We start from the raw sequence: 27910 nt of genomic DNA, 5'->3' as shown, positions 1-27910 counted from the left end.
CACACACACACACGGTAGAGGTATGTTTTTGCCATGAAGAGAAACCATTTGCTCATTTTGATGGAGCCCTAAAAGAGAGGTTGAGCTGTCTAAGTGGATTTTTCATTACTAAATGTAATAGGGCAAAGAAAATTACAGCTGCAGCAGCAGGAGGGGTATTAGGACTGCTCATGTACTTTTTACATTGATATTTGTAATGACCAAAGAGGTACAGTGCAGCTGTATATGAGCATTAGAGAAATTAGCACAGTGCTCTCTCGTGTGTGTGTGTGTGTGTGTGTGTGTGTGTGTGTGTGTGTGTGCGCTCTGTCCCTCCTGTCTCAGCCTCCTCCACTCGCCTGCTATCTGCAATTTGGAAAGGTACATCCTAACTCACAGGGGAATGAAAAAGCGTATTTTTTCTCCTGCTGCCGCCCTGGACTGAGACAGAAGTGGAAGACTAACATCGAGGAAATAATATTGCAAATGGAAAGCTATTAGGGCAGTCGAGCACTTTCTCATGCTGCTGAATAACATTTATCATGTGCTGCTGAATGACAAACTTTTAAAGACTCAAAAATTGTAATTTCCTCACAAGACTGTGCAGTCCATCCTTTCAATGAACCCCACACCCACGTTGCACATGTAATACATTTATGAGGAAATGATGAAGGTCATAAGCTTCATATGAGATCTCTGAGAAAAAAATTCCTGCTGTAAATGTTTGGTTTGTGTCCTCTTACCGTATTAGTTCCCTGCCAACCTCCGTCCAATTTACTGCCTGGAACTAAGGGGCTTTATTGATGTTTATCAGCAGTGGTGGAAGAAGTATTCAGATCCTTCGCTTAAATAAAATGTATTAAGAAAGTACTGTTACAGTAAAACATCCGGCATTGAACATTTTACTTAGAATTAGAAGAGTGTTATCAGCAAAATATATCTAAATTTTACAGAATATTACCATTTAAGCAGCATTTAAATGTTATAGATGTTCGAGGTGGGGTTTATTTAAACTACTATATATTTACGCACTGTTGGTAGTTAAATCTCACAAAATACATATTTTATAAGCTGATGTGTCTTAAATGTGAAAACTAAAGCTGTCAAATAAATGCAGAAATAAAAAAAAAAGTAAAATATTTCCATCGGAAATGTAATAATAAATTGTACACTACTGGAGTAAATGTACACTGTATTGTCATGTAATATATTACTTGACTTCATCTGACATTCAATTGTTTATTAATCCTAAAAATCCCTTCAAAGAAAGCTTTGACAAAATCTCACCTCAAGGTCCATTTAGTAGCTATTCTTGAGCTTTTGATCATATTGCGTGATCTTCATCAGCAGATGGAGTTTGTCTGAGCGCTTTAAGCATCAACGTTAATCCTTGACGTTGGAAACAGGAGTAGAGAAAACTGTATAATCTCATGGTCCAGTTAGTTAGTCGCTGTTGTTGTGCGGCTTTTGGCCATACCACATGATTTTCATCAGCAAATGCAGTACAACCCTTTTGATTTTATTTAAGTCTTGGTTTACTTATTATAATTGTTTTTTTCTGTCTTTCCTTTAGTCAAAACCTTGTTTAATCTTTTAACAGGCCTACATCATAGATCAGCAAACCATCATATACAGCTAACATGTTTGTCATTCAACACCACACAATTTGTGCTGAAGAAACTTAAATTAATAACATTAATAATAATAACTCTATAAGTATAACAGTACTTTCATATAATATTAGTACACTCATATGTGGACTCTTATTTCCCATGTAATATTTTCTCTAATTCCCTCCTCTTCATTCTTCATCCTTCTTTCTTATCTTTCCTACATTTCAATCAGACTACATGCGCACCTGTTGAACATGAAATAGAAACGTTTTTCATGTCATATGATTTTATACACAGCTACTCACCATACAGCCACCTGTCAGCCTAATCATCAGTTATACTACGACAGCACTCTCATTTCATTTACTCTATCACCCAATATTCATTCCTCTTGTACAGTATCTCCCTATGGGTTGCTTCTCTCCCTCTCCTCCCCCGCCCCTCCGTAGCATCTAGCCTCATTAGCACATAACAGGCTATCGACATGCATAGCAGGGTCCTGATTTAGATGTTCAACCTGATTAGCTCTTAATGATCTGAGTCAAGCCACCTGAATGGAAGTGCACACAGTGGCATAAGAAAATAACATACATACATGTGCCCTCCTGCATGAGACACACAAATGTGAGCACACATATGTACTAACATACAGTCTCTGTGGTATCTATTTGAGCCTGTGTTTAGCTAATTTTCACAATGAAGACACTGAAGTGAAGAAACTGCCCCCTAATTATGCTGTATGATGGTAGAGACAAGACACAAATTAATTTGTGTGGCAGAAATTGTTGAGATGTTTCCTTTTAAAGAGAGATTTCTGACACCTCTACAAAGCTACAAGACCAGATAACACTGCAGGGCTACTTTTTAATTACTATTATGCATGCTTAAACAGTGCACATCCCAAAGGTGCATTTAAGAAAACTATTAACAACCAAATGAAACACAGTGCACCAGTGCAGCATTCAAGTTTGCATGGTTATTCATCTAATCTTGAGGAATACAATACTCATTTGACGAGGACAAATGGAAAGGTAAAATTTGCAAAGAGCACTTACTTCACGCATTTTTTATTAGTTATAAGAGTGTGAAAGAAAATTATAAAACCTTCAGTAATAATTCTATTTCAATATACAGTAAATACAGGCAAAACATTGAATTTGTGCTATATGTATTCATCAATGACAAAAACATAGATGAGGCTCTATAATGAACAGAAATAATCGAAGATCTATCTCTTGGTCTTTCCTCTCATTCTTCTTTGGGGGAGTTTATTGAAGACGTGGCCCTTGGATATTCAATCATTTTTCAGTCAGAAGTAATGGATGTACTGAATGAATGCAAAGGCTAGCAATTCAATCAGAATAGGATTTATTATTTCCCACCAATCCTCATCTCTCATCTCACATGCTTCACTCTCCTCTTCACACAGTTTTAAATGTTACATGCAATTTGGGATGCTTGACTCTGGATTGTTTGGACTAATATGCTGATAACCAATCATTAATATACAGTATAGATACATGTGGAATCAGTTTACTTTGCTTGGGAGTGATGTAGAATAGATGAATGAAATCTTCCAATGACAAATGACAGAATGCCACATTCACATATAGCAGATGGGATGCATTGCAACACACTGCTTGCTGATCATCAGACATCCAGTTCACACATTCTGCTCTCCAAATCTGAAGCAGAGGGACAGGTTGATCACCAATCCTAAAAAAAATACCTTAGTTTCATTACATAAGGGAAAATTTGCAAGGCAATGCGATGTGCAATGTTGTATTTTTAGTTTTATTTCAGTTTTGTTGGCAATTTTTCATCTCTGCTTAAGGGCAATATATTTCTCCGCTGCCTGTAATTTTCTCATTATCGCCCACTTCCCCTCAACCTCTCCTGTGTTTATTTTCTCCTGTCTCTAATCCTCTGCTCCAGCTCCTGGACTGCTTTCTCACTGACAGGGTCTGCCTTGGTCACAACAGTTTTTCCGCCCTCCGGTTTGACCACGATGGTCATAACACAGCACATGTCCACCAGCTCTTCCTGACATCTCCTCATCCCAGTGTCCAGTTCACCTCTCCGGGCTGGGTCACGCTTCAGAGCCCCCTTCTCCGCCACCGAGAAGCCCAGCAGACCCGTCAAAACCTCATCGGACAGCTCTACATCCAGGTAACCAGTTCCATCAGAAATCGTAGCGTAGACGCGCCAAAGGCCGCTGTTGCTGCTCAGTTTCCCCAAAAGAGTCACAATGAAAGCTTTGACACGGATCTCTGTGGTGTGTTTGTGTGGTTTGGACATCATCTCTGCCAGCAGGCACAAATATGTAAAAGGTGGAGAGGTAAGAGTGAGAGCAGGGACTGAACTTTCACTCTGTGGACCTTTTTTAGCAGATAGTCTATCAAATTCCGCAGTGCTTGAGGTGTAACTTGGCCCCTGAGGTGTCCTTGATGATTTGGCGGTAAGTCTACAACTGAGGCCTGAAGCTTCTGTTTTGTTGGTAGTGCTCTCTCTGTCTCTACTAGGTCCTTGTTGAACAGGGAGCCCTACAGTCCTCCCACTTTGCACTCTGTGAGTTTCTACCTCTTCAGGAAAGCAGTCCATATCTTCATCCATGAAATCACTCCCGTCATTTGTAACATATTCTATTTCATGTGATGGCTCTGAAGCTGCTGGGGAGAAGAATTGCCCTGTAGCTCCTCTAGTATGGCCTTGACAGTCTCTATTCTGTATGGTGGATCTGGAATTGCTAGGATTTCCTGTTATCCTGCTGTTGTTCTGTGGCGTGCTTCTGTGACTGCTCTCAGTAACATTTGTACTTTCCTGAAAAATCACACCGTCCAACTCATCCAGGGGAAGATCGTCAAAGTCCTCATCTGGAAAGTCTTCCTCTGCCATGTTGTGATCTGGGACCGCTTGTTGAGTCAAGTCATCAGAAGTTAAGAGGTCAAAGAGGTCAGAATCCTCTTGTTCGTTACTGTAGCGACGACCTTCGACTGAACCACCTCTGTTGCTCTGAGCCAAACCACTTCTGTGAGAGTGGACAGAGGCTTCACTTCTGCAAGAGACAGCCAATAATGTTGGACTGAGTTAATATAGCTTTAAACCAGCAAGTGTTTTTAACAGGGTTGATGGGCTCATTGTGCCAGAGGTAATGCTGCATGCTAATAAGACATAATTCAAACATGGTTTTACAGCCCATGTCCCAAGTGTCAGCAAAAAAAGCAAAAACTCCAACTCTGCAGAAACAAGGGGACAAAGAAATCACTTAAACGTCTTAACTTTGATAACAGCCTGAAGTTGGTAAATTTACAATAACTTGACACCATCTTGCTTTGTGTTTTATATCATAATTAGCGATCTGCCTTTGTCCTTCAAATCAAAACAATCAAATTATGAAGCAATTTATTCTCATTTGTCTCTGACTGTGCAGGAAATTGGTGGTCAGTACACTTAAACTGAAATCGACTTAGATGTGACATTTGAGTTATTTTCCCTCAATGAGAAGTTATAACACCCACTTCAGTCAGTATCTGTTGAAAACATTGCATCATTAACATCCCTCAACATATCTGATGGTTGTCACTGGCTGCAGATGAACAACCTGACTGTAGGACAGGGAGAAAATATTAAGACAGCAACAATCACAAAAACATTATATAAAATAAATTTGTCCATAGGCTGTAGAATGAAAGTGCTAAATGCTTACTGAAGTAGCTGAACAATAAATGCTTTTGTTCTGAAGACAAACATTACGCTGAAATTCAAAATGCCAAGGTATATTTGCCAGACGGTGAAAACTGAGGAGTTCCAGCATCAAAATGTCAAGACATCACATTGTTAACCACCCACCTGGATGAGGCTGTCGAGACAAGACTCCTGACAGAGGAGCTTCTCTGAGTGGAGGTCTCACTGAGTGTCCCATAGCCACTGTCTTGAACAGGCCCGACCTGAACCCTTCCCATCTCCTCCCGGGCCTCCAGACTGGCCAACAACTCTGCATCATCTAGCTCCAGGTCCTCCACTTCCTGGTTACCTGAAGAAAAAACAAAAAGAGGTACTAAAGAGGCATAACAAATCAAAATTAATCAAATAACATAAAGAATAAAGCAAGCAACATTAGGCATCCATTTACATTTCATTTTACAGGCCATATTTCATAGAAAATCTATATTTCTAATCACATTTACGCCAAACTGAATGAATATACCTTGTAGTGGTGCTGGTGGGGCCTCCTCCGCCTCCTGCTGCTGCTGCTGCTCCTCAGGAAGTCCCAGCGTCCGACAAAGCACCCTGCCCTGTCAGAGTAGTACAGAAGTACAACATTGGATCTATATAAATCGTTGCATGATATACACAGCTGTATGAGAACAGCTGGGATTATGTCTTTAGCTATAAAAAAATGGCCATAATAACTAGGTTTAATCTTACATATATATATATATATATATATATATCAGAAAAATTAATCAAAAGTTCCAAATAGTGCTCATACCCAATTTGTAACAAAACATGTATTAGTTTAAATATGTTTTTGACTGTTTACCTTGTTATTCCTGTCCACCAGGTCCTCCACCTCACCACCCAGGACCTTGATGTTGGACGGCCCTAACAGAAGCACCCCAAGTCTGCAAACCATCTGCCCTTGCAACTGCAGCTTCACACCAGGCCTGAAGGTTATAGAAGTCCACGATCCCATTTAATCATATAGTTTCATTTATTTCAAAATATGGGACAAAAAATGAGTGTTTTCGTAATTAACTAATATCTAATAACTAACAGCAGTGCCTCTGTTTCCCTCTGTAAAATTTGCTTAAACACACACACACATTTCATTTTAAAATAGAGAAAGAAAGAAAAAAATAGTAATAGAAATAAATTGTAGAAAGTCATGGTTCTTCGTTTTACATCGGTAGCAGCAAAAAGACACCACAGTGCAGTTAAGTGTTTCACAGATCAATTGTTAACCTGAGAGCCGTGCTGAGTGCAGGGATAGACTGATACTCCATGGCTTCCAAGCTCTGGACTCCATCTGTCACCTGTACAGCAGAGACAGTGTGTATTAGACCAGGAACAACTGAACATGGGAATTAAAGATTTACATTTTCAAAATATAAATTTAAAAATAATAAAATACAACTGTATTGCTGCCCCAACCTTGTTTCTCTTAGCTTAAAACAAACGGACAAGAAAACAGTTGTATGCATTTTTGCCTCAGACATGCAGCTGCTGTAATTCTGTATAGTCACACTGTAGCTGCAACTTCCCAAAACTGTACTGCTGGTTTCATTATATGCACTGGCTGGCCTGGACTTTTCAAAATGCAAAGCTGGTCAAAGCTTATCTGAACATATCTGCTTTACTTGGCAGTGATTCCAGTGCTGCTGAGTCTTTGCATCCCGTGACTCCTAGAATTGTGGAACTTGGTCAAAATGGTCTGAGAAACAGTATTAAAAAAAAAAAAGAAAAATGAAAGCCATTGCAACGTTTCTAAGCAACACCAGCACTATTCTTGAGAAACCATAGAGCAGTGACAAGTGTATTACTTAAGGTGAAAATTACAGTCTGCGCCTTATATCCCAGCAATTTACTCTTTCATATGTTCTCACTGATTGTACCTGTCCATTCTGATTCGGTCAGGAATAGAAGCAGAAGTCTTCGTTACTCTATCCAACCAAACACACACACAGATAAAGCCCGGTCGTGGAGTGCCTCCGAAGCCAAATGGTTATAGCTCACACCACACAGCCACAACCGGAGACCTTTGTTGCATGCCATACCCTCCTCTCTCCCCCATTTTCCTGTCTGCCTCTTCACTGCTGCTGTCTAATAAAAAGGTTTTTAAAAAATGCCCTCCAAAAAAATCTTTAAAAAAATAAAACAAAAACCTACTCGTAGATTAAGGTTGGACAGTTGATTGAATATAATTGTACGCACTGGTGAATAGTGTGACGCTGTATAATGTCAAATACACTGCAGGCAAGAATAGTTCATGAATAATGCCAAAAAGTGCTGTAACATAATTTTGCTTCCAGATCACAAATGTTTTATTAATAATAATAATAATAATAATAATAATAATAATAATACAGCTCCATCCTTGACATGTAGACTTTTCTACTAGATTTAGATCCCTTAAGGAAACCTTACAGGAACCTTTAGTCAAGCAATAAGCTGTGAAGTGCTACAAACCATTTCACTGTTGTTTGCTGAGAGAGAATAAATGGTAGGAAAAATCGAGTGTGAAGTGCTAAGACACACTCACAAAGCTTTATGGGTGTTGAAGCAAAAGCCACTAGTTCAAAAATACACAAACATAATAATTAAAGGTAATTACTCGTAATTTCATGTTTTTTAAAATGACCTTTGTGTTTCTTGATTACCTTTTGACACAACAATCAGGTTGTCTTAGTTGAGAGGCAGATGACTTATATCACATATTCTGTCGCTGTCTGTTAAGGTTAATGCAACTGTTAGGTCCACTGGGGAGTTCATTTCAGAAACTCAAAGGAGATTTTTTTTTCATCCACTTTGTTTCATAAACGCCTCTGACCTGCAACAGTAGCATACGGGTTGGTCTGGCTTCCCAGGGCCTCTGGGTGGTCTGTGTGACCGCAGACACATCGTCGTTGGCACAGTCTGTGCCCCTCCACTGCTGCAGCTGACCATACGCAGGCTGACTGATGTCCAGTAATGAGTCAACCTAAAACAGAGAGGGAGCTTTGATTATGTTGCCGTCTCCCCGCATATTCTCTTCTTAAATATCCAGTGAGCCACACACCTTATATTGGATATACAATACTGTGCATGAGAATCTCTTGCTTGTCTTATTTGTGAGCTGAACGTGCATCTTGAGGCTCCCATCATTGTATATTTGGAACCAACTAACATTTAATGACACAGGGTTTCCAGCTGGGTTTCCATTTTCCATCTAAAGGAAAACTGAAATCCAGCGGTGCTGTTATAATACGGCTTCTAACTGTAATCCAATCATCTTTTTTCCTTGAATTGAAAAACAGCCTTATTTTTGCTGCAACACCTTGCTGTGTGATTTTGTCTACTTTGTGTATCACTGGTTTACTGGACTATAATCTGTAAACAAAGAACACACCAATCATGATAGTGTATGAGTGAATAGGAAATATCTGGACTGCTACGTTATTAAGCACAAATTGCCTTGAACCAAATATTTTTAAGATCTAACACAGCAAAAACAATGTACAAACAAACTACAATAAGAGCATTATAAATAACATTTATAACATTACGCAAATGCAGTAGGAACACTGATACTTCCTCAGCTCAATGTGGACTGCTTTTTGTTTTCTACTGTTATATGATTTTGCTCATGTGTGTTGTTGTCATGTGTGATATTGGTCTTTTTTTCTCCTCCTTCTTGCCTGTGTTCTGCTATAGGTACATATATTGTCCTCTGCATGCTGTTTGCTGTTTATACATCTTAGTTTTTGATAAGGCTTTTTTTAGGTTGGCCAAAATTAGCCTTCTAGGCCAACTCTGGCTAATTTATAATTTTCTACTGATCAATGGGCATCGTCCGTAACATAACGTCTACTAATAAACATGAGATTAAATATATAACATGTATATACATGAAATATGTGATCAACAAGCCTGTACCTGAACACAGATGGTGCCGCTGAGTTCAGTCTTCTGGGCCTGAGTGAGCCCTTCAGGGAGAACAGGGTAGTCCAGGTCCCTCAGGTCTGTCAACAGCCATTGGTCCAGCACCTACAATTTCACGTCATGTAGCGAGGCACATTATTTTCTACTACATTCTGTATTATAGTTATTTGGCTGGATTTTCCACTTTTCACTTCCATGAAATAAATGGCCATGAAATTATGATACACTAAAAGAAGGAACCTCATTAGACCAACACGAGCCGCATTTAGCTCTGGTTTAGATTCATTAGAAAGGTTTTAATTCTTCAAAGAAATGATTCAGCAAAGAGCTAAAAAACATCACAGAGCTAAAAACGGCAAAAAAGTGCTCTCCTGGGTTACGAGCTCGTGACTACGTGGGCCACTTGAATGAACTGTCATGTTCCTGGAACCATATGTGCCTTGAGAAATGAAGCATTATCCTCCTCAAGTATCCACTTGAAAAAAAGATAGACTTTGGCCATGGAGGGACACAGCTGTTCGGCAACAATATTTAGGTACACTGTGGTGTACAAATGATGCGTAAATGCAGGAAAACATACCCCTCATGACACCGCAAGCAGCTGGTAGAGCTGACACTTGCAGGATGCATTTGTGCGGTTTACACAGTTTTCCTTTTCCTGCTATCAAGCTATCTAGCACAAGCTGGGTTACTCCCTCTTGAGTGGGACATACACCACAACACCAAATGCAAAAGCTGTACAGTTATTTTCATTATTTATCTGTTGATTATATTTGTGATTAACTGTTTAGTCTATAAAATTCATATTTAAAAAAAGTAAAAAATGCCCATCACATCATCCCAAGGTGACATCTGCAAATGTCTTATTTTGTCCAACTAACAGTCTGAAAATCAAATATATTAATTCAAACATGATTTTAAAACAAAGAAAAGCAGCAAATTCTCACATTTGAGAATCTGAAATTAGCAAATGTTTGACATTTTTGCTTGAATATCAGATTCATATATCTTTATTTAATTAGCCTAATCGACTAATTGTTTCAGCTCTACACAGCTCTGGGGAACACTATGTAGGTGAAAGGCCAAGGACCCTGGACAAGAGACCGAATGAACACTGGAAACACACCTCAGCTGTCTGTAAACACCAGACCAAACCAATCACATCAACTGGGAAGGGGTCAGAGGTCATCAACCAGGAGTCATTGGATGGAAGGAGAAAGATCAAGGAGGACATTCACATCCTATGCCAGAGTCCATCTTGGATCACACGACCCAAGTTTGTACTAAAGTCACATGATAGTAAGTGAGCTATCTCCGTGACAGCTGAGCAAACTCTAGACTGTGATCATTTTGTATTAAGACGTCCTGCCTCGTTCCTGTGCCGAAGACGCCGCATCCCAGTAGCTCCAAGGACTACAGACCCGTGGCACTGACCTCCCACATCATGAAGACCCTGGAGAAACTCGTCCTGGAGCAGCTCCGGCCCATGGTCAAGCCACACCCCCTTCAGTCGCCTATCAGCCCCAACTTGGAGTTGAGGACGCCATCATCTACCTGCTCAACCGCGTCTACGCCCACCTGGATAAGCCGGCGAGCACTGTGAGAGTCATGTTTTTTGACTTCTCCAGTGTGTTCAACACCATCCGTCCGGCTCTACTGGGTGAGAAGCTGACGGAGATGCAGGTGGATGCCCCCCTCTACCTGACTGGCAGACCACAGTGTGTGCGCTTACAACACTGTGTCAGACAGAGTGGTCAGCAACACCGGGGCCCCACAGGGGACTGTCCTCTCTCCCTTCCTCTTCACCATCTTCACCACAGACTTCAGCTACTGCACAGAGACCTGCCATCTTCAGAAGTTTTCTGATGACTCAGCAATAGTTGGATGTATCAGTAAGGGTGATGAGGATGAGTACAGGGCTGCTGTGGACAACTTTGTCACATGGTGCGAGCAGAACCATCTACAGCTCAATGTGACAAAGACAAAAGAGCTGACTGTGGATTTGAGGAGGACCAAGGTGCCGATGACCCCTGTTTCCATCCAGGGGGTCAGTGTGGACATTGTAGAGGATTACAAGTACCTGGGAGTCCACATAGACAATAAACTGGACTGGGCGGTGAACACTCTACAAGAAGGGCCAGTGCCATCTCTATTTTCTGAGGCGGCTGAGGTCCTTCAACATCTGCCGGACTATGCTGAGGATGTTTTATGAGTCTGTGGTGGCTAGTGCTATCCTCTATGCTGTAGCATGCTGGCGCAGCAGGCTGAGGGTGGCGGACTCCAACAGACTCAATAAACTGATCCGCAAGGCCAGAGGGTCATCTTGCACAATATCTCACATCCTCTCCATGACGTACTGGTCAGGCAAAAGAGCACCTTCAGTGGGAGACTCATTCCTCCCAAATGTACAACTGAGCGCCACAGGAAATCATTCCTGCCTGTGGCCATCAAACTGTTCGACTCCTCCCTCTGAGTGTCCGACACTCAGAGGAAACAGACAGATTCTGGACTAATTTCCCCTCTGTCAACAACTACTACCTCATTATTTATTCTATATTTATATTTACACTTGAACTGTGCACTACTGACTGTTACTGACTTAAAAATTACAATTATCTGTACAATAATTCACCAGTGCAATTCATGTATATATATACATACATACACATTGTTATTGTATATATTTTGTACTTTAATTCTTTACTTAAATATTGTAAATGTGTATATTTTTTATTTTCTATTTCTTATTTTCATATTTTGTACATACTTTTAGTTCTAAATTTTTGCTACTTTCTACTCTTGAATGGGAGCACCAGTACTGTACAATCCCCCCCCCCGGGATCAATAAAGTAATTCTGATTCTGATTCTGAAGCTGCACAGTTAAGACAGTCGGACATCCTGCATACCTGTTGGTTGATTTGCTGCTGTGACAGATGACCTGCTCCTCCTGCCTCTTCCTGCAGCCACTCCACGCAGGCTTCCAGCCAGGCAAAGGGCACCTGGACATGCCAGGATGACTGCAGCCAGGCTTGTGTAGTACGTACCACTGCCTGGATCTCAGGGGCCATCCTCTTCCTTTGTGTATATGATTTAGGCCAGTTCCTGCTATTTTCACCACTGATATCTGCTATTATATAAAGGCACACAACTCTAGCGTCCTGTAGTTGTTTTTTTAAGATGATGCCGCCAAGTAATTGATAACTGAGTTCAGTCATTCATATTCAATAGCATTTCTCAATAATTATTAATTACATTAGCAATAATATATTTAGTAAATTACGGTGTCCACCAATAATTCAGGAAAAAAGTTTTGAATAAGCAAATTAAGTGGTGCAGGTGTAGTATAAAAGTAGTGGTTCAAATGTTACTTCTTATTTAATTCATGGTACAGCACCCTGAAATCCCTGAGGGCTTAAAGGGAGTTTCTAGGTTAAGGGGTCATCTTCTCTCTGTATCTCCAGACCCACTTGACAACAAATCGTGTGGAGATTTATCGGCAGGAGAGATTAAATTATTACGATACAAGTTCAAAGGAGAATTACTTTGTTTTGTTTTCTGTGGTCATATCAGCACGAATAAGCCCTGTGCCTCTGCATATGGTGACGTCTGGGCACTATGGAGAGAGAAAGATAGATTGAGTGAGAAATGCAGGCAGGGAAAGCATGCAACGGATTTATAAAAACTGAAAAAATGTGTTCAGGTAAGTGTTGTTATACAGGTTACCTGAGAAGCATGGAAGCAGCCTCTTATACGAACTGATGTGAAAAGAAGCCAAGGCGCCAAAGCTGACTAACGTTAACTTATTTAGCAATGTTGATGCTACAGTACCTTAGCTTTGTGTCCATACAATATGACCATGGAAGCTCTTACATACAACAGCAGTTCTGAAACCTAACAAGTATGCCTCCACAAGTTCTTACAAAGACACAAATTAACATTAGCCTTGCAGGCTAATCCTTATAAACAAGAATAACTTGAACAGCGACAGCAAACTGAGACGTAACTGCACCCGGAAAAAGGGCTTATCGTATCGCTTTGGAAACGCCTCTACGCTTGTGATTGAATTCGCTTCTAGCCAATTGGGACTCTCGCTTGTTTGATTTGCTTTCTGTTCAACCAATCAACACACTTTAGCTCAACTTGTACATTTCCAGGTTCGGTAGAGACGGAAGGGGGACGAGCGAGGTGTTGCACTGCAGGTTTGTGTTTTGACGATATTTCCACCCTTTTCTGTGCCACATTGAGCCTAAAGCAGTTCAAGTGCACATGTACTATAAAAAGAAATGTCTTTACAGTCACTTAGTTACTTACTTCTGTCTGGTGCAAAGCTGCCTAATTAGCTGGCCTGGCTAGCTCCCCTTGTGCTCAACCGAAATTATGGCAACATGGCGAAATTAGCTAGCCGCTAGCTTGAGTGGCTCGGGGTGGTCTTTGTATTGATCGATTGGTAACGTTTTATCAACCCCCTTGTGTTAGATCAGTGACACGTTGCAATGCCTTGTCTCCTATGCAAGTAGTATGTGTTTTAAAAGAGTACGATCGACATTTGATGAAACTGCTAATTAAAATCTACACGACAAAGCTCGTAGCTAACGCATTTCCCTCCAGGCTAGTTAGCTACCCGGTAGCTAACATTTCCCACAGTTAACGATGTAGCTTAGCTAAAGGTCGTTAAGTTAGCTTTCAGTGGAGCCAAGTTATGGTTAACTACTTAATTTCTGACATCAGTTACTAAACTGTTATGTTACATTGCTCGAAACTGAGACTTCGCCGTGTTGTTTGCCGGTCAAAATAGAAAGTATTAATGTGTCGGTATCTAACGCTAATATTATTAGGTGACAGGCTGATTAACTCATCTCTTGATTGTCCTTCACTCCGAAACATTGAAAAATGCCTGCTTCGCTCTCCACCCAAACACTCCTATTAATGATGTAATATGATAACTAATTATAATGAAAACTGTGTCCCGTCAAATAATGATGGTCTTTAATACTGGCTGGATAGATCATAAGCCTAATTGGCCTGTATTGATAGTTGGGTATCAGTCCTAGCGATTCAAACACAGGGATGAAATAAAATGTATGTGATCATAAATGGTGCGTTTCAAACTTTGCTATAACTGAGTCTTTTTCATATTACATTTATGTATTTCAACTAGCCTCTCCCTCCCAGACAGGTCGCAGCTGCTGTTTGGTCCTTGCTTATTTAGTTCCGCCTATCAACACGCCCTTGTCCCTGTGATAAATATCGGTGAGTGCCGGTTTTCTGCCAGTTTTTCCTCTCGTCTTTCTCGCCATGTCATCCCTGGTTCTTGAATAGCCGGATCTCGAACACGCAGTTTGAATTGTCTAACCACCCCCCCCCCCCCTTACAATGCTGACAGACTACCACAGCTCACAGGGGCCAGTTTCGTGCTTCTCTCTCCCTGCTGCTGCTGCTGCCTGTTCCCTGGACCGAGGTGCCCACCCCATCTCTTCCACCATCAGAAGACCATGGAGACAGAAATCGAACAGCAAGAAGATACTTCATTCAGCAACACAGAGACTAACGGTATAAAACACAGCTTCTTTACATTGGCAGGTTTGACATATCTGTCTACATCGTAAATGTCTGTTATGTAATGAAAGGATAGCAAGGGCAGTGTTGTTGTAGCAGTTTACTTACAACTCTGATTCTGGAAATTAGTGCAAGTTATGCATTATTTAAAATATTTCATTTGGTGTTCTTCTTAGAGGTTGATGTCCGAAAATGTGTGCGCAACTATTACGGATGTTAGCCATACATATTCACTGGCCTACTCCCCAAAGCATAAAAAAAAACTTTGTCTTTCCTAGTTTTGCACACAGTAATTTGTGTAGATTTATCTTATATGTAAACAGAGTTTGAAGTCTTGTGATTCTGTGCTTCACTGCTTTCTGTGGTCTTTGTGATTATTTAATTTTATCTTGTGGAAGCTTGTGTATGCAGCTTGGTTGTCAGTGTGTGTTTTTTATCTCCTTATGCCAGGTAAGCGCCCTGCTGAGGATGCAGATGAGCAGAAATCATTCAAGCGCTCCAGGAACTCGGACGAGATGGTTGAGCTTCGCATCCTCCTGCAGAGCAAAGTAAATCAACTCCCCTTTCATTTCATGTTTCATGTTGAACCCTTAGGTGATAATTCGTATTTTTGTCTTTCTTTTGTGCACCCCTTCTGTAAGACTGCTGATTTCTTGTTCTCCCTCCATTTTTTATGGATTTCTTTTTGTTGCCCTGATCACATCTCTGCCTTTTGAATAATTCAATTCCACCCTTTATTAGGGGTATTCATACAGTCATTGTGGTTTTCGTGACGTTAATAGTCTTTCACACCTTGTCTATTAATTACAGTAACATAGTTCTCATTTTCTCATCTATTTTTTATCTCATTATGTTTTCAGTTTTTGTAAGTGTTCTCTGTATTCTCAGAATGCAGGAGCTGTAATTGGGAAGGCTGGCAAAAACATCAAAGCCCTTCGTACAGACGTGAGTACATCTATTTCAAACACCCAGCATTTTTATTTTGTCTAGAATTTTTATTTTGTATTCTTTATTTTTCCCTCCACTGGTGTCCAGCCTCTCAAAACTACCCAGCCTCCTCTATAGGACAGCAGTTATTTATTTTTATTTTACAAACATTTACCCTGGATAAATTAAAAACATATTTTGGTATTTGGCAATATTTTCTTCCGTGTAAACAAGGAATGTAGTTAGCTGATGCCTGTGTTGATATTAGCCCTCTGTTCATGAGATCTTCTGACAAACCCCTTTTGGGTTGGTTTTATTATTTTCTTTTCACATGAACATCATGTGATTGTCTCAGCTAAACTGGCCCTCGGCACAAAAGTCCAATTTCATGTCCATTTATTTCTCCATATTGATAATTAATTGTAACAATGCTGTTGTGGCAACGCTGATGCTCTTGTTAATTTAAATTTATGGGCACAGTGCGGTGTTCATGAGGTCACCTGCAGCACCAGCTAACATTTTGTTTGTGTGTTAAGGCAACCTGGCCAATTCGTAATTCATTCATTGTTATTGCCTCTTTCTCTAGCCCTCCACAATTTGTTCTCCCCCTCTTTCTCACTGTCTCTGGTCTATTCCCCAACATTGAACGCTTCATGTTCTTAATATGCCATTACCCATTTTCCAATGTCTCCTTTTTCTCTCTTTGACAAACCAATCTCTGAGAGAATCAAATTAAAGTCACGTTTGAACAGTGTAGATCCTGTATATTAAAAATGTATTCCTCTTCCCTCTTCCCTCTCCCTTGTTTATTATTTTACTGTTGACTTTTTTGCCCACTTCCTCCTCTGTTGCCCATGTTCTGGATGGCCCCTCCTGCGCCCGCCCACCTGACACCCTGGTTGGCCCTGTCCATAATCGTGCCCTGTCCCTAAATGGGCGCCTTACTTGATTGACATCTGTGCTCGAATGGCCCTGGCCCTGGCCCCTGCCCATTCCACGCCCAGTACAATGCCAGTGTGTCAGTCCCAGACAGCAGTGGGCCTGAGCGGTATGTCCCTAAGCTCCTCCCTCTCACTGCCTGACTACAGGTCAAACAAACAAGAAGAGATGAATAATAAATAGTCATCCTGCCTCTGTCAAGTCACTGTATTTTAACCTACCTGTTCTCACAGTATTTTAGCCTGAGTCAAAATGCCTAAATGCGTTCATGTCCAAATCTGCCTGTTGAGCCTGTAAAAGCCATGTCAACATCCTTTTATATGCCATTTTTAAAGTCACGTCAACATTGAAACTTAGGCTGGTGTTGTCAGGGTTTTTTCACAGTCTGCCACTGTCTTTTTAAATCTTTGCTATAGTCTGTGCAATGTGTTCGTGTTTTTTTTTTCCTTTTTAATTTTCATTGATGATTATCTGTCCTTTTTATCTTTCGCCTCTTTATCTTTCGCGTTTTCACCCCCCCCCCCCTCTCCCCAGAGTGGATATACTGGTGTTCTTGTTTTTTCGTTAGTTTCATAAGCTCACCTGCTTCTCGCACCATCCCATTCTTTCCTTGTGATGCCCTCATTATAATGATAAACTCAGATTGTCCATCCATTCGGGAACGCAAAAGGCAAGCTAGGATTCAAGTGTTTGTGTGTGTGTGTGTGTGTTCTTCCTTTCCTGTCTTCTGCTTCATCTGAACTTGGTTATTGACTGCTGGAGCTATTGAAAGTATAGATAATCTCTCTCTGTCCCACTCATCTCTGCATTCTTTGGTTTTATGTTTATCGCTTCCTCCATCCCCTTAAGCATCAACTCCAGTGGTGGCAAACTTAATTTTCCATGTATTCCATGCTCTTTTACTCTTTCTCAGCTGTCTACCATACTTTCCATGTACAAACTGTGCTTAAGTTCTTTCGATCAGTAAATTCATTGTGTTTTATTTTATTATGTCACTAGGTGGGTGCAGACAACAAAATTTAATTTACAATTTTTTGGCCAAATGAAGCATCAAAATAGCTGTCCAAGCCAATTTTTTAAAGACGGGACGCACACGATAAAAATGGGAGAGAAAAATAATTTGTTCTCTTGGTCTTCCCTGGTCTTTCAAAGTTGTGTTGGGCACCTTATTTGGGGTCTTTGTGGTGTGCATCCACCAAACTATGCTTTAGGACTTTAGAGTCCTCTCTGGCACCATTGGTGCTTATTCCTGCCAGATCCTCCTCAGGCTTCACCCCCCCCCCCCGTCTTGCCCCTTCAGTGGTCACCAAATGCAGTCACTTTTCTTTGGGTCCCTTTTTTATTTTGTCTCTTTTCTTCCTTTCTCTGGACAAAAGACTGTTTTCTTTTCATTGCATTGTTTGGGTACCGGCTTTTTTCCAGTTACAGTGTTGAATTATCAATGACCTACCATGAAAAGTTTAGAAAACACTGGGCCTCAACATTTAGCTGTTTTAGTCTCAGTAGTGAGTTGGTTAAATGTGGTGTGACTGTTAATCTATGGCAAATGAATTCTCTGATCTGAAATGTTGTTCCTTCCTTCCTGGGATGCCTTGCTGGCTCCCCCAACCCCACCCTCTCTGCGTGGCTGTGTTCTGCCTTGTCATTGGTGGGTGAAATATGAAGCATCCTGAGCATCAGTGCAGACATCGAGACAGTTGGAGAAATCCTGCTGAAAATTATCCCAACACTGGAAGAGGTGAGGGCCTGCTGAACTTATTTTCTTTCTCTTTTTGTCAAGTCATTGTCAACCCAGTGAACAAAAGTATTTTATTTGGAAGTGAAAACAATGGTGAATGTTAAGTTATCACCAAACTATCTATTGTAAATGTCCATTGTGTTGATGTGAGATGGTCTTTAGTTCAAATTAAATTGACTGTGCTTGCTGTAGTTTAGATAAACTAACTGGACTGGTTCAAACGGTCTGTTTTGAGGGTGTGTATAACACTGTTGCCACATGCCTGTATCTGCAATTAATTGGTAGAAAAAATGTTGCTATAAGAATGTTCAAACTGAAATTAAAAACAATTCAGTTTTTCCTCATTTTCTCAGTCACCATAAGAGTGTCTAATACCCATTATATGAAGTATGGTAATATGTCTGTCCTTTCTAAGCTCATTTGCCAATTAGAAGAAACAAGTCTTGTAGTAGTTTGAGTCTGTCAGAGAACTAAATTGATTGTATCATAGCATTAACATGCTAAATGTCCTCGTCAGTACCAGCAGTACAATGGCATGGATTTTGATTGTGAGCTGCGTCTGCTGATCCACCAGAGCCTGGCTGGCTCGATCATTGGAGTGAAGGGAGCTAAGATCAAGGAGCTCCGAGAGGTATGTGGATACCAGGGACTAAACTCCTTGAAATGACTGGATTAAACCTAGCTGGAAGTACCCTCACAGGATATTAAGTTCTCTTGTTAATCTGTTGTTTTATATTGTTTGTGTTTGTTGAATTGATATCTTAACTTTTCTTGTGGCTCAGTCTTTTATGTCCTGGAATACTTAATGTACCTCAAAGATAACATAGTTGTGATTTGATGTGTGAAATGCTTAGTTTCTACCGTAGAATCAGCTGCTTTATCTTTTCCTGTGATCCTCATGTGTGCCTGTGCCTATGCATCTCCAGAACACAAAGACCAGCATCAAGCTGTTTCAAGAGTGCTGTCCTCAGTCGACAGACCGGGTGGTGCTGGTCGGCGGTAAAACAGAGAGGGTAGTGGAGTGTATCAAGACTATGCTAGAGCTGATCGCCGAAGTAAGTATCTTTTACAGTAGTTGAGAGGCCATTTTTTTTGTGATTTGTCAAGTCTGATACATACTAAAGAACTGCAATGTATCGAAGCCATTTCTGATTTGAAGATACCTTGATGGTTGGACATTTAAAATGTAGCTTAGTGTGTTTCCTCAAAACAAGCATGTCATGCTCCAGCTGATTCTGTTGGAGGTGCAGCAGAACATTTAATGCCCTTTTAGTAATATTTAGTATTCTTGTAAGCTATGCATTACAAATTCCCTTGAGTAGGTCACTATATCTCCCTCTGTCCTCCTTTTTTAGGCTCCCATTAAAGGCCGCGCACAGCCCTACGACCCAAACTTCTACGACGAAACGTATGAATACGGTGGTTTCACTGTGATGTTTGAGGAGAGGGCAGGCGGTCGAAGGCTCATGGGTGGGTTCCCCATGCGTGGGGGCAGGTCCAGCGGTGGCGACCGTGGGTTTGACCGAATGCCCTCTAGCAGAGGGGGACGGGGTCCCATGCCTCCCTCCCGCCGGGATTATGATGAGATGAGCCCCCGCAGAGGTCCTCCTCCACCCCACCCAAGTAGGGTTGGCAGGGGGAGTGGCCGTGGACGCAACATGCCCATGGGACACCCACATAGAGGAGGGTAAGATGTGAACATAAATGATGTGTACAGTCTGCTGCTCTTTTCTCTTTCACTCTCCTGCTTTGCTTTTTCTTTTACTCTTACACAAACAGGAGTCCTGTCACAAGGCGTTGCCACTTAATTGAGTTTGTGTTTAACTTTTCTTTTCTAAAAACATAAGTTACATTACAATGGGCATGTTGTCCATGCCCAATACAGATAAAATCCTATTTCTTTGTTTTTCTGAACACTACAGTGCCAAATGACTGCATGATCGCACTTAGTTTGAAGTTGAGAGTCCTTTTACTCCTGTTAACCTCTTGAGTTTTAAGTGTTCGATATTTTAGACATGCTAAGCTCTGTTCAGTGCTAGAGTTCCTCTTCTAGAGCACTTGCTTTTTTCCCCTTCTACATATACAAAGCTTAATCCCTCTTCAGGTGCTTATTTTCCATTCAGGTGCATTTGGTTCACAGATTCACCAGTCTTGCTTTACATTGTCCAATTCATAGGATAAATTGAGTCCAGTATTGTGCATGTAATCCAGTCACATTGTGCACCCCTCTGGAAGTATTTGTATTCATGGTTATCATTCCATTAATTGTATGTGCTCATCAGTGTATGTCCGGGTGTGTTTGTGTGTGAATTTTTTTCCCCATCTCCATCTTGCCCACAGAGATGATCGTTACTATGACTCGTACCGTGGCTCAGATGACAGGTCAAAGTAAGTTTCTGTACCCAAACCTTTGCCTAAACCTTCTAACCTATCGTAACAGGGATACTTTGACATTCTGATATTTGTTTACGTTTTACTTGCACTTGCCACAATAAAGGTAGATATTCTGTTATTGTAATTCACTGAAGCAAAGATTCCTCATTAATACCATTGGGTGGTTTTTCCTCTAGAGTAGCATTTTACCATTTGGTCTTCATGAGGAATAAGTCATTTACTAGTGCTGACAGGTGTTCAGCATTATTTCCATTCACAAATTGGCCATGATAAAATAAAGTTATAAGGTTGAGATATTCCTACTTGTCCCATATTTCCCTGTCTCACTACTTTTATTGTTGCAGTTTTATATGACTGGTTATCCACTTCTTCTTCCCATCATATCCTTAACTCAATACTAACTACTGCCTTATTAACACCCTGCATACATCCCTTACCCTGATCCCCATTCACATTTAAGTTATCTGGAGTGCTTTGTCGGGAAGTGCAGTAATGTTGTATGGCCTCCCTTTTCCTGTGTAATAATAACCCAACCAATGTGCTATTCACTCCCAACATTTCCCAGGTTGAGAGAAAGTATTTGTGGTGGTGTGTATGAAGGTCATGTGCTGATGTGAACCTGACATTCGTCACTTGAGTCCCCTGCACAACGCCATGCTTTCACAAGCATTTTTCTAATATATATAGTTGCACATGAATGCAACATACACAGATGTATACATTTCTGCCCTTTTTTTAAGTTCAGTTTCATGCAGCCCTCTGAAAAAATAACGGATGAGTAAGATCTTTTGAGGTGTCAAACTAAAATTCTAAAATGTGCATTCCCCAAAAACTAATGCTATCACGACCTGGCCTTGGTTTAGTGTCAGCTGTCCACATCCAGATAATGTGTGAGCATCCTTGTAAGGCACTTGATGATGATGGCTTGATTTCTACTATTTTTCTTAATTAGCGTCATCCTAGCTAATGACACCAATGTATAATACAACATGGCTACAGAGAGACACTGTCAAGAAAAAGCAACAAGTGATATGAAGTTATGTGGAGGTTACAGTTTGACATGACAGTAACATTACCAAATAAATCCAAACACATCTCTTCAGCTAATTCCTTTATTTGAGCTCAGTTCTGGGTGGGGGGGGGGGGGGGGGGGGGGGCAGGCAGCAGCAGCAGCCGCAGCCCTTGGCTCTGATCATCATCACCACCACCTGTCACTTATCTCACTATAACACTGTCAGAGCTGTTCCTGTTACTGTGTGGGAAGATGGCTGAGAGGAAATGTGTTTATACTGTAATCTTGCTCAGCGTGTGTGTGCAGTTTGACCTAGACCAGAAATTTCCTTTGGAATGTTGTCAAGCATTTTTTTTGTAAGCATTTTCTATTTCTTTCCACCCCCACCCACATCTCTCTCTCCGTCTTTCTCTGCCCCCCCCCCCCCCCCACCCCACCCCACCTACCTCCCATTTCCCTCCCTCCATGACACTCTTTCATCACCAGTGACAGAAGAGGCAGACCGGATCGCTATAGCGATAACATGGTTAGTGACCCTTTGCTAAACGCATGCAGCTCTGGTTCTAGCATGTCATTTGGCGCCAGTGCCCTCAGGCAAGCTCACTGGTTGGTCCTAGCAGTAGACAATATGCTGTGGTTGTCCATTGTGTTGTAATGATAATGGTGGTTTATTGACAATACAACCATAGCTGGTCACTCGTGCAGATGCGTGTGCACACACTCATCTGAGCCCTGGCTATGCATCCAAGCTAGTTTTGGCATGGTGTAAGTCTTCCCACCAAATGACCATAATCACCACAGCCGGAGACACCCCATAATAATCAGCTATAATTGCCCTCTTACTGTGTACTTTTCACGGCCAGCCTGTTTTTCCTGCAAAGAGAGGGAGGATGTTGGGGGTGGGGAGGGTGGGGGTGGCCATGGTTGGTTGCTAGGCAATAATAACGCTTTGTTGACAGACTGGAAGGTCTCTCTCTCCCTCGCTCTCTCTCCCTCTCTGAGAGCTGGCAGGATACTGCCTGCCGTTGCTCAGCAACAGCTTTTTGAATTGCCTGTTGCCCTGGTGACAGCAGCAGCTGAATAGCAGGTGAAAATGGGGGCTGATGGAGATGCAAGGAGAGACGGGAAGGGGGGATGGAGGGAGGGAAGGAGGAGGAGTCTGGCTTATGGATGAAAACTGGGTGGCTTTTAGTTGAGTCTACTCCATGGACGAGGCTGCTGCATCAGCCATACATTTGTGCTTACAATCCTCCGTCCATTCATCTGAGATCTGTAGAAAGATGAAGGGAATCGGCTGTACTGTATGTAATCTGTTTGTCTTTCTGTTTGTTTTCTGCAGAGCGGAGGAGGATATGGTAAGTATTAAGCCTTGTGTTTTTTCTGTCATTAGATGGATGTGGTTTCAAGGCCATCAATGTGTCTTAATGTGCAGGTCGCCATGTTCTTTTCCACATATATTGTAGTGTCAAGCGTTTTGTCTGAATATAATGTTCATAGACAACGTGACAATCCGTACAGTGCAACCTGGCCAGAATGACATTGCAGCTCACATTAAGGTTTCTTGGCTTTTGGTTTGCAAATGAATTGTGTTTTTTATTGAAACTGTAGTGGAATGACATTTTATTTGAAGAATCTCTGTTTACAACAAATGTTAAAGATGGCATGCAGAGCTAATTTTATATCATTCAACAGTTTTCTTCAAAACATCTTTTGAAAATCTATGACCAGTCATGTGTTTGAGTTTAGTATTGAGATGGGTAATTTGAATAAATGTCACAGAATTAACTTAATGTTTATCACATTAAGTCTTCTTTCTTGCTTTCTCTCCTGCTCAGACAACAGTTCTTCCTGGGATAGCTACCAGTCAGGTGAGTCTACACTTTTTCATCGATCAGTACGATTAGAAAAATTTGCTAAGACATGTGTGATAATGTTATCAGCTAAGCATCGATTTTTAGTGCTCTGGTTACTTTCCCTCTGTTTCTACGTTCCTCTTTCCCTGCTTGTCTGCTTTGGTCTTCACGTGTCCCCTCCCTCTTGCCATCAGGTGGACGTGGCTCCTATAATGACATGGGCGGCCCTGTCATCACCACACAAGTGACGATCCCTAAAGATGTGAGTAAAGGACAGCAACTTAACATACAAACTGGCACACCAAAGAAAGATCAGTCTACCTGACCCACTACACCCATTTCATAAATATCATTCAGTCAGACTAATAAAAAAAAACTGCATCTCCACATGTGATCATGTCATCTGCACTCTCTCATTATCCTTGTATAAGTGACATTTCGTCATGTGTGCGTATCATTTTCCATTATTTGTGCAGCAACTAAGTGACTGCTACAGTATTCCAGCTGTAGGGACCAATAAGTCAAGTTGTCTCCCACACACTGACTTTTTCCATATGCACCCACACTAGACAAGGTCATGGTAGTATTTCAGTGTAATTAACAAAAATCATTTGAGAAGTACTATTCATCATTTACACATTGTGTTAAAACATAAAATTATATTAAACTATATTTTATGCTTAACTCTGGTTTTGTGTTATAGTCTCCTCCTTTGTGTTCCAAATTTTTGTAAGCTCTGCACATTTATTCCCTGTACCTAAAATGTTTCTCCGCATGCTTGTTTTCTTTCTTCCCCACCCCTCACATTCTTTTCTCGGTATCCCACCGACAGCTGGCTGGCTCCATCATTGGTAAGGGAGGCCAGCGGATCAAACAGATCCGCCACGAGTCCGGAGCTTCCATCAAGATCGATGAGCCTCTGGAAGGTTCTGAGGACCGAATCATCACCATTACTGGCACCCAGGATCAGATCCAGAACGCCCAGTACCTTCTACAGAACAGGCAAGTTCTGACACAGCCTCATTGCATTGCACTGACTTCCGTCTTTTTAGATGTAGACATTCTTGATTCAGCACCCTAGTTGTAGTTCAACCATTTATCCCATCAAATTCTCTTATCAAGCCTGCTAGCTTGTCTTCTTAGAGAGGAACCCTTTGAAAACCTCTATGAAATGGTTTTGTGGGCCTGAACTTGGGTTACATCATAAAAAGTTTGTTGATGCAACCCATCTTAGAAAGTGCAGTCTTGTAAACTCATGCAAGCTAAAAGGAGCTACAAATACTACTTCAAATAATAAGATTATAGATTTCGTTAAGATTATAAATGTATAAATGTGTTATTCTGAAATTGCCTCCTAATACTAGTTAACCCACTTTCTTGGGTTATGCATTTCTGTTGCCTGCTGTCTCTTCTTCACTAACCCCTTCCTTTCTTCCCCATGCAACCTGCAACTAGTTCAAACCTTCCTCTTGCATGAAATGGCTGTGACGGAGTAGACAAACTCAATAGTTGTACCTATTGCATAACATTTTTTTTTGAAAGGGTCAATGTGATTGACATGTTTCTTTGACTGTCACATTTGTCCATTGAATATGATTTGGAAGAAGAAAAAACAAAACAAAACAGAATGTCTATTTGCCATCTAAGCCGTTTCACTGTGAAGCAGGGAGTGGATTGATTCTTCCCCTGGCTGCTGCTGTGTGGAAGACTAGTGATTTTGTTGTTTTTAGTTAGATCAACCGACAACAAATCACAGTCTGCCAAATAGCACGGGCTCCTCCTCTTCTGTCTCCCTTGGCAACCAGTAGGCACGTATAATACACACTACTTCCTTGTTGATGCTATCCGAGCTTAGCCCGAATGCTAATACAGCCGTAGACCTGCCGCCGCTGTCTCATGAGTAGTGTAGTGTTGCCATGGTAACTAACCCTGCCTCCCTCTTCCTTCCTCTCCTCCCCCTTCAGTGTGCTGCACCTGCTTGGACACAAGGACTAACCACACCCCTCTTTTTCCCCCTCCTCCTCCTCCTCCTCCTCTTCCTCTCGCCACTTATTTCACCTCTTCCCCGTCTTCCTCTCTGCCTGTCTTTCTTACTCACTGTCTGTCTCCCTTCCCACTCTGCCTCCCCATCCTTTTCCTCCCAAGACTTCATCCTCCCACAGCTATATATTTACACTGTCATCGACTTGTGAATTGCATTTTTCTTCTTGTGTATTTTATTTATTTTTCCACTCTTTTTATTTCAGTGTGAAGCAGTACTCTGGTCATTTGCTGTAGACCCAGGAGACTCAGATTGAAGCAGACTCAGATCCCCCCCCCCTCCCCCTCCCCCCTCCCAGTCCCCTCAACCTTTCTGCCCCTGTCCAACATATCCCCTTCAGACTATTATTCTGGTTGTGGGTGTCTTTTTTAATTTTATTTTTGTATTTTTTAATGAAATAAATGTCCAACATTCCTGTGCATAAAAGAAAATGTAGATGTTCTACATTTTTAAGAGTGTAGTCAATTAGTTTATCAGATACACTTTGCTTTTTGTTTTCTAACACTCACATCTATCAAAATATTCTTCAGTCTCCTGACAGACAAAAATAAACATAACCTTTATTTTTGATGGGTTTGTTTTTTTATGACTTGTATGTGTATGTTTGTGTGTCCAGTTTAAATCTGTCCTGTGTGTGTACGTGTGTGCGAGCATGTCAGCGTGTGTGGGTTGGTGTGCTTTCTGTTGTCTATATCGGTCCCTTCACACACAGTTGTACCACATTACTACTCTGTGCAACATGCAGAATGTAAGCTTATGTTTCTTTTCATATTGAACCATGTATGTTTTTGTTTTTTTCTTTTTAGAAATGTGGGACATTTTACCCTTCAGAATGGATTTTTGGATGTTTAAGTTGGGACTCTTGTACACACCAGATACAGGACAGTCTGACTAATTTGTAAGAATATCCATGATAGTTGTGTGGTGAAATAAATATGAATAATTTGAGCAACTCTTCACAAATGGAAACATGTAGCTAGATATTTGTTTTGACATTTTATTGGAGATTTGACAAATGATATTGAACTTATCTATTTTGTTCCTGCAATTTCCTGTTCTCTACACTTGTTTGCTCTCCATGTTCTAGACTTCACATTGTCAAATTGTAAAATGAATAAAGATGGTGCCACTTTTTACTGAACCAATTTGCATTTTTAATGAGTTTGCTTATTGAACATTTCTTGCAGCTGGATCAGTTTTCTGTGCACTGATGGCATTTGGCATGAAAGGTTATGTGTGACTGTTTTAGCAGTCCATTTCATGTATGTTAGATTTAAAGCTATGACTATCAAATATTTTCATGTGGACTAAGTGATGTATAGAATAAAATTACAGAAAATAGTAAAAAATTAAAATTAAAAAAAAAGCCCAAGCTGACACCTGCAAATTGTTCTGTCCAAAAATATTACATTTACTATCATAAGACAAAGAAAAGCATCAAATTGTCACATTAAAGAAGGTGGAATCAGCAAATGTTTGGCATTTTTGATTCGATAGTCAATCAATTGGTTATAGAAATTGTTGCTGATTTGTTTTCTTTTGATCAACCCATTGATTAATCCTATCATGACTTATGGAAACATAATCTTGTTCACTTACTCCATAGGTGTTCGATTAACTTACACTTAGTTCATGTTCACTTGATGGTTACTGGATGCATTTCATGACCCACACCTCAGGGGCTTCATCTGGCCCAGAACATATACAATATCATTTGTATAAGGGTTAATTATTTCTGCATATTTATAACAGAATCAGTATTGGGTTTCAGTTTCCTCTCCTGGTTTCTCATGATTGGTTTATCAGTCTGTGAAGGACGCTCTCATTGGTCAACAGCTGGAAACTAGGTAGTGGAAACGTAAATAGAAACCAGAGCCGTGTATTTGTAATGGATTTCTTAAGACAACACACTTAGTCCGTTGACCTAGTCAGATGAACATTATTGATAGTCACCTGTGGGTCTCCTTCTGATGTATCTGAAAGTCATGATTGTATAAGTCATACTAACCCTTACTTAGGCCCTCAGTTACCATAGGATTACTGAAACCACCATGAATTCAAAAACTGGTACAAAATGTATCTAATCTGAATTTTGAATCATTCCTTCCCTTCCCCTCCCTCTAAATATGTAAATAAACATTAGGATGTGATTACTCTTGACTACTATACAAGTTGAAGAACATAATAAAACAAACAAAAAAATAAGTAAAAGCAAT

General features: G+C 40.8%; 2 protein-coding genes across 2 annotated transcripts; one reads left to right on the top strand and one right to left on the bottom strand.

Moving 5' to 3' along the window:
- Positions 1-2943: 2943 nt before the first annotated feature.
- rmi1 (RMI1, RecQ mediated genome instability 1, homolog (S. cerevisiae)) lies at positions 2944-12302 on the bottom strand. The gene is made up of 8 exons (XM_070904654.1): positions 12141-12302; positions 9228-9338; positions 8143-8292; positions 6558-6628; positions 6136-6259; positions 5800-5887; positions 5442-5625; positions 2944-4647 (listed from the first exon to the last, which is right to left on the bottom strand). The coding sequence occupies exons 1-8, from the start codon at positions 12300-12302 to the stop codon at positions 3495-3497; spliced, it is 2043 nt and encodes a 680-aa protein (XP_070760755.1). The 3' UTR covers positions 2944-3494.
- A 1080-nt stretch (positions 12303-13382) lies between these two features.
- hnrnpk (heterogeneous nuclear ribonucleoprotein K) lies at positions 13383-26835 on the top strand. The gene is made up of 17 exons (XM_070903933.1): positions 13383-13433; positions 14407-14484; positions 14618-14784; positions 15241-15338; positions 15679-15735; positions 16722-16765; positions 18322-18394; positions 18912-19025; positions 19321-19449; positions 19750-20081; positions 20735-20782; positions 22287-22326; positions 23140-23155; positions 23636-23668; positions 23848-23915; positions 24486-24655; positions 25900-26835. The coding sequence occupies exons 3-17, from the start codon at positions 14727-14729 to the stop codon at positions 25928-25930; spliced, it is 1311 nt and encodes a 436-aa protein (XP_070760034.1). The 5' UTR covers positions 13383-13433; positions 14407-14484; positions 14618-14726; the 3' UTR covers positions 25931-26835.
- Positions 26836-27910: the final 1075 nt, after the last annotated feature.

Source organism: Enoplosus armatus, chromosome 4 (genome assembly GCF_043641665.1).
Source record: "Enoplosus armatus isolate fEnoArm2 chromosome 4, fEnoArm2.hap1, whole genome shotgun sequence".
Classification (NCBI taxonomy): Eukaryota; Metazoa; Chordata; class Actinopteri; order Centrarchiformes; family Enoplosidae; genus Enoplosus; species Enoplosus armatus.
This window is presented reverse-complemented; position numbering and strand designations above follow the sequence as displayed.

Excerpts from the sequence above, each read along its gene's own strand:
- hnrnpk (XM_070903933.1), top strand. The coding sequence starts at position 14,727 with ATGGAGACAGAAATCGAACAGCAAGAAGATACTTCATTCAGCAACACA. Across the intron at positions 23,669-23,847 it reads CTGGGATAGCTACCAGTCAG|GTGGACGTGGCTCCTATAAT; the intron begins GTGAGTCTACAC and ends TCTTGCCATCAG. Across the intron at positions 24,656-25,899 it reads CAGTACCTTCTACAGAACAG|TGTGAAGCAGTACTCTGGTC; the intron begins GCAAGTTCTGAC and ends TTTTTATTTCAG.
- rmi1 (XM_070904654.1), bottom strand. The coding sequence starts at position 12,302 with ATGGCCCCTGAGATCCAGGCAGTGGTACGTACTACACAAGCCTGGCTG. Across the intron at positions 6,629-8,142 it reads CCCGTATGCTACTGTTGCAG|GTGACAGATGGAGTCCAGAG; the intron begins GTCAGAGGCGTT and ends TCTGCTGTACAG. Across the intron at positions 5,888-6,135 it reads TGGTGGACAGGAATAACAAG|GGCAGGGTGCTTTGTCGGAC; the intron begins GTAAACAGTCAA and ends CTACTCTGACAG.